Source organism: Oncorhynchus keta, chromosome 14 (genome assembly GCF_023373465.1).
Source record: "Oncorhynchus keta strain PuntledgeMale-10-30-2019 chromosome 14, Oket_V2, whole genome shotgun sequence".
Classification (NCBI taxonomy): domain Eukaryota; kingdom Metazoa; phylum Chordata; class Actinopteri; order Salmoniformes; family Salmonidae; genus Oncorhynchus; species Oncorhynchus keta.
In genome coordinates this window covers 14,721,754-14,733,533 of record NC_068434.1, presented here as the reverse complement: position 1 = coordinate 14,733,533, position 11,780 = coordinate 14,721,754, and the positions used below count along the sequence as shown (strand labels likewise).

Sequence of the window (11,780 nt, the reverse complement as noted above, 5' to 3'; positions counted from 1 at the left end):
TATCGAACGTTGTATCTGCACAGTTATTCCTGCAGATGTGTTCTTGTAAAATGTTCAGGGGAAATTGTGAAAAGTAGTCCTTGTGCATAGAGTTCTATGGTTTGTTAAACTTTCAAATCAATGTTTTTTGTTTGGTATACATTTTAGTATCGGCGTAATTCCTTTTTGGTTGTTAACGTGCGGGGAAACTGCTTTAGGGCGGTAACAGGAAGAGCACGAGTCCTTACCATTGGCTCCCCGTTGCCAAGACATCATGACGCACACCAAAGGGGCGTGTCTTTGAAGAAATCAGCTGGAGAGACATTAACTAATAGACGCCAAGCTCACAGGGGAGATAGGGTTATGGTTGATATTTTACCAAAGAAGAGCAGTTTAAGCAAAAGTACAGACTTACTTACTGCTTTAGCTAGATGCTAAATTAGTCAATGAGCAATCTGAAGTGAAAGGAAGGAAAATGCTATCTATGTTTTAGCGCTGAGTTTTTGTGCAACATTAGCTCTACTTAGCTAGTTCTCTCAAGCCAAGGCTCTCGAGGAGGCAGCCTCTTCTTTCCTCCACCCCACTCATTTCTCGCGCCCGGTTAATGTGACGGGCGGACCGACATGTGGGTCAGTACTGGAACAGTCGGAAGGTAGGGGAAAATGACAGCGCAACAGTGTTGCAGGCGTAATGGTCACGTGTTTACTTTTTGTTTCTGTTTTTTGCATTAGGGGGTTATGATTACAACTCACTGCTTTAATGTTTCCCAAAATTTAGAGCTGTCATCAATAGACTACAATGACAATGTAACAAGCAATAATGATGCTAGATATTTTTTTCTGCACACGGGTCCTGCTGCTCGGAAGCTGCTTGCGTTCGTTTGTGGTGCAGCAATGGGCTTGGTCTGTTACGCAAGACTATTGCACCTGTTTGGGGTGTACCCACTTACCCTTATCTCCACATTAACGTGTTTTGTCTCACAATTTTAACTAATTTCACGTTTGTTTTCGAGTAATCTAGTGTGTATTTTGGGGATATATCTTGTCAGCAATGAAAATGCTTATGCATCAGTTGCCTGCAGGTCTCCTACCAGTGAACAATATATTGGGTCTCATACTGTAGAGAATATGAATAATCTGATGCTTGGTTATGAATGGTCGCGCATCAGCAATCACACAAAACACCTTCCATTGATGCCAATTTAATAGTATGTTATAGTCTCCAGCAGCTTCCTGCAATGTTTCAAAATGCAGTCTTTCATAGAAGAAAAGCTGAATAGCAGATTGATTTGTTGATTGTTGATTTGACACCGACGGCCTGTAATAGTGATCCCAATCATTAAGATGGTTAGGTTACGCTAGGTTGCTGCACCACTCTGTCAGTGATTCAGTCAGTCAGTACTCCAAATCACGAATTGCAGTCTGCCAATTATGCTGTTAGAAACATCCTTTGGCATGTTATCTGTTGACCAAAACCAATGCCTTGTGAGGAAAGGTTACTTTTTATTAGGGAGGACAAGAGGAATTATCTTCCGCAAATACGTTATACATGTGTAATAAACACAACACTACATCTGCTTCGGCCCTGCACTCAGGAAGTAGGATTTAACAACCAAAAAAACCTATGCTGCTGCTCTCGTTGAATGCCCAGCTTTATCGTATATCTACATTATATATCTTATCATATGGATACAGGGCCAAGCAAGCCATTATAGTGACCAGGGCCTGTTTTGTCTGTTAGAAGTTAGCAGATAACATGCTGCATTGAGACACATGGACGTAACAGAGAGAGAGAGAGAGAGACCACATTTGAGACACATATTCCCAACAGATCAGAGACCCGTAAAGAATTAGAAAACAAATCAAACATCGATAAACTCTCATATCTGTTAGGCAAAATACCACATTATGCCGTCACAGCAGCAAGACATGTGGCCCGTTGCCATGAGAAAAGGGCAACCAGTGGAGCACAAACAAACTGTAAATACCACCAATATTTATCTTCCCTTTCGTACTTCAACTACTTGCACATTGTTACAACACTGTACATAGCGAATAGTATACCATGTAAAATGTTTATTCTTTTAACTTTTGTAAGTGTAATGTTCACTAATGTTTCCATGTTTATTTACCTTTTGTTTATTGCCTATTCCATTTGCTTTGGCAATGTAAACATATGACCTTTTGATTTGGAGAGAGAGAGAGAGAGAGAGATGAGACCGACGCCGTTGGGGCAGTGTGTGGCAGACAGGCAGAGCCGTGCCTAATGCCAGGGTCTGAGACGGAGCAGATGCCTGAGCTGAGAGGAGTGACACAGGAGTGACACTTATCCTGCAGTCCAAAGTAAAAGTGTTCTTGTGGGTGGTTGGTTTACTGGTACATGTTGTGAGTGTAATGCTTGTCATTTTGAGCACCTTCCCCCTGAAAAGGCTGTGCACAGCCCTGTGTTCAAGTGTCTCTGGTGTTTACATATGCCTGAGGAGTTAGTGGTAGTCCCAGGTGATGTTTTGGTCATGTGATGTGCACTTGGAGCTTATGAAACACTATTAGTAATGTCCATTATGTAAGAAAGGCTGTCTGGTTTATTCAGGCTCCTAACAGAAGCTATGGAAGCTATTGATAATGGAAGGACATGGCGAGACATTGCCATTGGCTAAGACATTGTCAAGCCTGGGGATATGGCTTGACCAAAGAGGAAGAGGGAAGGCATTAGAGAGAGACAGAAAGAAAGAAAGGGACAGAAAGGGAGAGAAAGCGATGGAGAGGGAGGAAGTAGGACAGAGAAGGATGCATGTCTTGTTTACAAGGCAGTGAAGCAGTAGAGTCACCCATCCCCAGACATACTCCCATAGTGCCGAGAGCTACCCATTAGGCCTGTTGTGATGGATGCATTTAGAAATGTTTGTGTTGTGTGTTCCTATAGCTCTTTGTGTGTGTCAATGTCGGTCTGTGTGTCAGAAGCCCGGGGCAGTTTAACAACATAGGAGACTGTAGCTGGGTGCGCATGCCTCTCCCCTGGACCTGTTTACAGTAGACCAGTACAGCCAAGGTGATTTACAGTAGACCAGTGCAGTCAGGCTGTTTACAGTAGACCACAGCAGCCAGGCTGTTTACAGCAGACCACAGCAGCCTGGCTGTTTACAGCAGACCACAGCAGTCAGGCTGTTTACAGTAGACCAGTGCAGTCAGGCTGTTTACAGTAGATCACAGCAGCCTGGCTGTTTACAGCAGACCACAGCAGCCAGGCTGTTTACAGTAGACCACAGCAGCCAGGCTGTTTACAGCAGACCACAGCAGCCAGGCTGTTTACAGTAGACCACAGCAGCCAGGCTGTTTACAGTAGACCACAGCAGCCAGGCTGTTTACAGTAGACCACAGCAGCCAGGCTGTTTACAGTAGACCACAGCAGCCTGGCTGTTTACAGCAGACCACAGCAGCCAGGCTGTTTACAGTAGACCAGTGCAGCCTGGCTGTTTACAGCAGACCACAGCAGCCTGGCTGTTTACAGCAGACCACAGCAGCCTGGCTGTTTACAGTAGACCACAGCAGCCTGGCTGTTTACGGCAGACCACAGCAGCCTGGCTGTTTACGGCAGACCACAGCAGCCTGGCTGTTTACAGCAGACCACAGCAGCCTGGCTGTTTACAGTAGACCACAGCAGCCTGGCTGTTTACGGCAGACCACAGCAGCCTGGCTGTTTACGGCAGACCACAGCAGCCTGGCTGTTTACGGCAGACCACAGCAGCCTGGCTGTTTACGGCAGACCACAGCAGCCTGGCTGTTTACGGCAGACCACAGCAGCCTGGCTGTTTACTGCAGACCACAGCAGCCTGGCTGTTTACGGCAGACCACAGCAGCCAGGCTGTTTACAGCAAGCCACAGCAGCCTGGCTGTTTACGGCAGACCACAGCAGCCTGGCTGTTTACGGCAGACCACAGCAGCCTGGCTGTTTACGGCAGACCACAGCAGCCTGGCTGTTTACGGCAGACCACAGCAGCCTGGCTGTTTACGGCAGACCACAGCAGCCTGGCTGTTTACGGCAGACCACAGCAGCCTGGCTGTTTACGGCAGACCACAGCAGCCAGGCTGTTTCCAGTAGACCACAGCAGCCAGGCTGTTTACGGTAGACCACAGCAGCCTGGCTGTTTACGGCAGACCACAGCAGCCTGGCTGTTTCCGGTAGACCACAGCAGCCAGGCTGTTTCCAGCAGACCACAGCAGCCAGGCTGTTTCAGTAGACAGGTGCAGCCAGGCTGTTTCCCATAGACCACAGCAGCCAGGCTGTTTACGTAGACCACAGCAGCCTGGCTGTTTCCCGTAGACAGCGGCCAGGCTGTTTCCGGCAGACCAGTGTGGCCTGGCTGTTTACGGCATTACAGCAGCCTGGTGTTGTCAGGCTGAGGCAGTAGAGCCTGGCTGTTTCCGGTAGACCACAGCAGCCTGGCTGTTTCGTAGACCACAGCAGCCAGGCTGAGGCAGTAGACTAGTGTGGCCAGGCTGAGGCAGTAGACCACAGTGGCCTGGCTGAGGCAGTAGACAGCAGGCCAGGCTGAGGCAGTAGACAGTGTGGCCAGGCTGAGGCAGAGACAGTGTGGCCAGGCTGTTTAGGCAGACCAGTGTGGCCAGGCTGTTTCCGTAGACCGGTGTGGCCAGGCTGTTTACAGTAGACTAGTGCAGCCAGGCTGTTTCCAGTAGACCGGTGTGGCTGGCTGAGGCAGTAGACCAGGCTGGCTGAGGCAGTAGACCACAGCAGCCAGGCTGTTTCCGTAGACTAGTGCGGCCAGGCTGAGGCAGTAGACTAGTGTGGCCAGGCTGTTTCCAGGTAGACTAGTGCGGCCAGGCTGAGGCAGTAGACTAGTGTGGCCAGGCTGAGGCAGTAGACTAGTGCGGCCAGGCTGTTTCCCGTAGACTAGTGCGGCCAGGCTGTTTCCCGTAGACTAGTGCGGCCAGGCTGTTTCCCGTAGACTAGTGTGGCCAGGCTGAGGCATTAGACTAGTGTGGCCAGGCTGAGGCAGTAGACTAGTGCGGCCAGGCTGTTGCACGTAGACTAGTGCGGCCAGGCTGTTTCCCGTAGACTAGTGTGGCCAGGCTGAGGCAGTAGACTAGTGTGGCCAGGCTGAGGCAGTAGACTAGTGCGGCCAGGCTGAGGCAGTAGACTAGTGCGGCCAGGCTGAGGCAGTAGACTAGTGCGGCCAGGCTGAGGCAGTAGACTAGTGCGGCCAGGCTGAGGCAGTAGACTAGTGCGGCCAGGCTGAGGCAGTAGACTAGTGCGGCCAGGCTGAGGCAGTAGACTAGTGTGGCCAGGCTGAGGCTGTAGACTAGAGCAGACTAGACTATACAGTAACCAGTTGGTGCCACTCTTGCCACTGTTTCCCCTTTTTTTCTCTCTCTCTCACATGCACACACATACGTCCAGACATGCACAGACACCTGCTTTATTTATGAATAACCAAGGGTTATCCACATTTGCCGACAGTATCAACGACCTAGCTACCATCGCCAGTCATTTTCAACGGAAGGAAGACTATTAGCTAGCTCGTGAGTTAAATTTCTGTTTGTAGTGTGTGTATGCGTTTGTGGAGCAGACTGTAGCTGTCATCCTCTGAGGGGGTGCTACAGGCAGCCAGCTGTGTCATGGTGTTTGGGTGAACTCTAGCCTTGAGGAGGAGGTGGGGGAGAACGAGCAGGATGAAGAATCGGGTTTATGGAGCACTGGGGCCGAGCGGCTGCTACCATTCCAACTGTTACATAACTGGCAGGGAGAGATCTGGGAGGAGTCTGGAGAAAGAAGGTAAGCCAGGAAGGGAGGGACAGGGGGTAGAGAGAGAGGGCAATGGGTGTGAAAAATAATACTTAAACTAAGGACAGAGAGTAACACCCAGGGAGGGAATAGCTGTGTAATCGAGTGGAGCGAGAGAGAAAGGAGATAGGGAAGGTGAGCAATAGAAACACTGCAAAGAGGCCTCCCGAGTGGCGCAGTGGTCTAAGGCTGTGCCACTAGAGACTCTGGGTTCAAGCCCAGGCTCTGTCGCAGCCGGCCGCAACCGGGAGGCTCATGGTGCGGCGCACAATTGGCCCAGCGTCGTCTGGGTTAGGGATGGTTTGGCCGGCAGGGATATCCTTGTCTCATCGCGCACTAGCGACTCCTGTGGCGAGCCGGGCGCAGTGCACGCTGACACAGTCATCAGGTGTACGGTGTTTCCTCCGATACACATTGGTGCGGCTGGCTTCCGGGTTGGATGTGCATTGTGTCAAGAAGCAGTGCTGCTTGGTTGGGTTGTGTTTCGGAGGACACATGGCTCTCGACCTTCGCCTCTCCCGAGTGCGTACGGGAGTTGCAGCGACGAGACAAGACTGTAACTACCAATTGGATACAATGAAATTAGGGAGAAAAAAGGGGTGAAAAAAATATATAAAAAAATAAAACGGCGAAAAGAGTGGTGGATGGAGAAAGGGAGGGAGCATTGGGAGAGGTATGAAAGCTCGCACTGCACTGACACAACCAAACCCATACAGAGACACTCTTATTTACAAAGTGCAGGGATACTGGAGTAATAGAGGTAGATATGTATAGTGGTAATGTGACTAGGCATCAGGATAAATGATAAACAGAGTAGCAGCCTCGTATATGATGATTGTATGTGTGTGTTGGAGTGTCAGTGTGCGTGAGTGTAGAGTCTTGAGTCAGTGCAAAAATAAAATACAATGGTCAACTCAGGTAGTCAATGTAGCCATTCTGTGAGCTGTTTAGCAATCTTATGGCTTGGGGATAGAAGCTGTTCAGGAGCCTGTTGGTGTCAGATTTGATGCACCGGTACCACTTGCCATGCGGAAGCAGAGAGAACTGTCTATGACTTTGGTGGCTGGAATCTTTAACAATTTTCCGGGACTTCCTTTCACACTGCCTGATAGAGGTCCTGGATGGCAGGGAGCTCGGTCCCAGTGATGTACTGGGCTGTCCGCACCACCCTCTGTAGAGCCATGCGATGGAGGGCGGTGCAGTTGGCATACCAAGCAGTGATGCAGCCAGTCAACATGCTCTCAATGGTTCAGCTGTAGAACATTTTTATGAATTGAGGGGCCATGCCAAACCTTTTCAACCTCCTGAGGGGAAAGAGGCGCTGTTGCACCTTCTTTATGACTGTGTGAGTGGACCATGGAAGCTCTTGACCCCCTCCACTGCAGCCCCGTCAATGTTTCCTCTAGTCCACTATCAGCTCCTTGGTCTTACTGACTTTGGGGGAGAGGTTGTTGTCCCAAAACCACACTACCAGGTCACTGACCTCCTCCCTGTAGGCTGTGTCATCATCACCGCTGATCAGGCCTACCAATGTTGTGTCGTCAGCAAGCTTGATGATAGTGTTGGAGTCGTGCGTGGCCAAGCAGTCATGGGCGAACAGGGAGTATAGGAGAGGACAAAGCACACACCCCTGTAGATCCCCCGTTTTGAGGGTCAGCGTGATGGAGGTGTTGTTGCCTACCCTCACCACCTAGGAGCAGCCCATCAGGAAGTCCAGAATCCAGTTGCAGAGGGAGTTGTTCAATGCCAGGGTCCTAAGCTTGGTGACCAGCTTGGAGGGGACAATGGTGTAGAAAGGGGGATATTTGCAAGCCGAAGAACACCATCCCAACCGTGAAGCACGGGAGTGGCAGCATCATGTTGTGGGGTGTCATTTGCTGCAGGGGGGACTGGATAGCATCATGAGAGAGGGAAAATAAGGTGGATATATCAAAGCAACATCTCAAGATATTCGTCAGGAAGTTAAAGCTCGGTGGCAAATGGGTCTTCTAAATGGACAATGACCCCAAGCATATTTCCAAAGTTGTGGCAAAATGGCTTAAGGACAACAAAGTCAAGGTTTGGATGGCCATCACAAAGCCCTGACCTCAATCCTATAGAAAATCTGTGGGCAGAACTGAAAAAGCGTGTGCAAGCAAGGAGGCCTACAAACTGACTCACCAGCTCTGTCAGGAGGAATGGGCCAAAATTCACCCAACTTATTGTGGGAAGCTTGTGGAAGGCAACCTGAAATGTTTGACCCAAGTTAAACTATTTAAAGGCAATGCTACCAAATACTAATTGAATGTATGTAAACTTCTGACCCACTCGGAATGTGATGAAATAAAAGCTGAAATAAATTATTCTCTCTACTATTATTCTGACATCTCACATTCTTAAATAAAGTGGTGATCCTAAATGACCTAATACAGAACATTTTTACGAGTATTTAATGTAAGTAATTGTGAAAAACTGGGATGGTGGAGTTGATGTGTGTCAACCAGCCTTTCAAAGCTTTTCATGATTACAGATGTCGGTGCTACAGTCATTGTGCCTTGAAGCCTTAAGAGTTCTTAGGAACAGGGATGATGGTAGTCATCTTAAAACATGTCGGGATTACAGACTGGGACAAGGAGACGTTGAAAATTACAGTGAATATGCCTGCACTCTGATCTGCGCATGCTCTTGAGAACACACCCTGGAATCCCGGCGCTGTCGCCTTGCGTCTGTTGACCTGATTAAAGACCTTACTCACGTAGGCCTCAGAGAGCGAGATCACCACAGTCCTCTGGGTAGTTGGGGGCCCTCACGCACAGTAAAGTCTTGTTATTGTCAAGGCGTGAATAAAATGCAGTGAGTTCATCTGGTAGAGAGGCATCATTGGGCAGATCATGGCTGGGTCTTCCTTTGTAATCTATAATGGACTGCAGCCCCTGCCACATGCGGTGGGCGTCTGAGCCTGTGTAATTTGATTTCACCTTATTCCTATATTTTCCTTTTGTTGACTCTGAGGAGGTCGTAGTGGGACTTGTTCCTGTCCTAACACCTTTCATTACTCACTTTTCCATTCTTAGATCAAGGTGAAACAACCCCATAATATAGAGGTAAAAAAGGCTTGATGTAGAGAGATTTGGGATGTGTTCATGTAATCTTTTCAAGGGGAACATGTCTTAGTAGCAGACCTGAAGTATTGGCTTGCACCTTCCTCAGTGTGTCTGCTGTTCACTGACGTTTCCAATGGATGTAGTACAGGTGACAGCCTAACAGATGGTGTCTAGACTGCTGCTTTACACCGCATCCGTCACTGGCTGTGAATTAAAACCTACACAGCTCTCACAGTGTTTAGTTACCTCTGCTGCCTCTCAGCCAGCCTCTGTGTGTGTGTGTGTGTGACTTTGATATGTGGTTGTCTCAGCTACCTTAAGATGAACACAGTAGTTGGAATTGGTCTGGATAAGAGTGTCTGCTAGATGACTAAAATGTGTGCGTGTGTATGTGTTCGCTGCCCTCTGCGTGGTGGATGCTGTGCTACAGAGCGATGGGGTAGTGCTCCAGGGATCCAGTGTCTGATCCCCTGAGAAACTGTCCTCTGCCCCCAGTTTCATATCTCCATGCCTCACAGCTTGCCTCAGCCTGTTACACACCAGACCCAGGAGACTCTTAACACCGTACAGACACACACACACGCACTCAGGCAGGCCTTTGTATTTTTTTTTACACATGCAGACACACTCTCAAATACAAACATACAAACAAGCATGAGCCAGTGGTGAGTGAGCTGTGACACTGCTGATGTGACACATTGATGCAAATTCACTTACACACTCTGTCCTACACAGGTTCTCTGTCAGCCCCATAGACTTACTTGGGAAACAAAGCACATTGTACTCAACCCTGAGTGGTGGTGTGCTGATCCCGTAGGGATGATTGTCTAATATTTCTCTTTATTGCTTTTTCCATCTACAACTCTGAGCTGTTATTGATGTGCTCCTCTTGCAGCATTAAAGAAAAAAATCCACCCCAAAATGATATTTTGTTATTTGTTTCATTAGTCCATTGTTGATATAGTCCCAGAATGTTTTGCATGTCAGCAATCAATTTTTGAACATATTTAACTTTCAAAATACATAAATACATCTGGTATGATGCAAAGTGCAACATCAAAAGTTTGGACACACCTACTCATTCCAGGGGTTTTCATTTTTTACCATTTTCTACATTGTAGAATAATAGTGAGAGAATGCCAAGAGTGTACAAAGCTGTATCCAAGGCAAAGACTGGCTACTATGAAGAATCTCAAATATAAAATATACTGTGAACACTTTTTTGGTTACTACATGACTCCATATGTGTTATTTCATAGTTTCGATGTCTTCACTATTATTCTACAATGTAGAAAATAATACAAAATAAAGAGAAACCCTTGAATGAGTAGGTGTGTCCAAACTTTTGATGTATGTATTTTGAAAATGTAAAATCTTGAAACTTCATTTCTGACATGCAAAACATTTCAGACTAATGAAACAAATACCAAAATCTTGTTGTGGGGTGTAATTTTCCTTGAAGTGAAGACCTGTTAGATAAGGATAGAGAGAGCAGTAAAAGTCTCAACATTCTATCACACTATTAGCTGACTCACGTAGACCTACAGTACGTGCCTGACTGTGTGTCTCAGAAAGACAAACACAAAGTGAAAAGTAGGGAGGGAGCACAGATAAAGTCTAGCCACTACTCCCTCAGTTCCTCTGCATCTCTCTGGGTTCAGTCACTCCCTCCGCTACTCACATCGACTAAGGTTAAGGTACAGTGTAATAATAACACCTGCTGCTCACTGGCTTTGACAGCTCTGGGACTATAACGGAGATGGAATATTCCAAAGGGAACACACTGTTTGTTGTAGCTCTTAAACAAGACCGGACATTGTTTGTTTAGGCCTATTGCAATATTGTCTCAATCTGTAGCAACAGCAACAATGTATGAGACGAGAGGAGCAGGAGTTGTTGGAGATGAGTGGGGGAGGGGGCGAGCTGAATATCCAGCTGCCTGTCGTCTCCTGTGTCCGATGAATGGATGCCATTTTTATCCGCTACTGTCTATCAGGGCAGGGATGAAGTGCATCTACGTCAATGGAACAATAATAAGCCTATGAATCTTTCAAACAGCCTATTTATGGGACCTTGGATAGGTTGGAGTGGCAGAGTGGTAGGACAGGACTGCAGGTCTGTTCAGGTCTGGTCTGGCCATATCAATATCACCTTCAGTGAAGTACGGGAGTCTAACCAACTTTCTCCTTCTCTACTGGGTCGGTCCACCTCAAAAAGCACCAGAAAGAGGACTTCGACACTCACCATCTTAGATTGTTCTGAAATTATTTTATTTTATTAGAAACAGGTAAGAGTAGCATTCCTGCAACATTATTTTGTTGAAATATAATTTGATCTCTGAGAAATGAAGCTCATTGATTGCATTCAAATTGGCCATTTTAATGTATAGGATTCATATCATATTCAATAAATATAGTACCTAACATCTGATATGGACCCAAAAAAATTCTAACAATGACTTAGACATGAGGAATCCCACCACAACAATGAGTATATAGTATCAGAGCTCTATGTTTGACAAGTACTGTGGAGCTGCAGCTTGGAGTATTGTTTCTTAATCCTATGTAATGTATTCTCAGTGAATTTGGTGATGTTTTTTCCCCCCCTGAGTATTCAGTCATGGAAGTTGTTAGGTTTAAGTCCCATCGTATATCCTGATATTACCAGGTTCTGACCACTAAATGGTGTTGTTCCTGCTATTAGGTGATAAAGGGACAGTTCACCCAAATTACAAAATTACATTGGTTTACTTCCTGTAAGCAGTCTATTGACAAGGTATGACAATAATAATGCTTGTCAGACATAGAGAGCTGATACTGTATAAGCCTGCTCAGGTCTTCCCCTCCCGGAGGACCTGAGCCCTAGGATCATGCCTCTGAACCACCTGGCCTGATGACTCCTTGCTGTCCCCATTCCACC

The 11,780-nt window shown here is 47.2% G+C and overlaps 1 protein-coding gene across 1 annotated transcript in view; it reads left to right on the top strand.

The window, feature by feature from the left end:
• Positions 1–265: 265 nt before the first annotated feature.
• The window catches only part of rhobtb4 (Rho related BTB domain containing 4), a 36,926-nt gene continuing 25,411 nt past the window's right edge, over positions 266–11,780 (top strand). The window contains 1 exon segment of the mRNA XM_035784879.2: positions 266–631. Within this exon segment, the coding sequence (XP_035640772.2) occupies positions 603–631 (29 nt within the window). The 5' untranslated portion in view covers positions 266–602.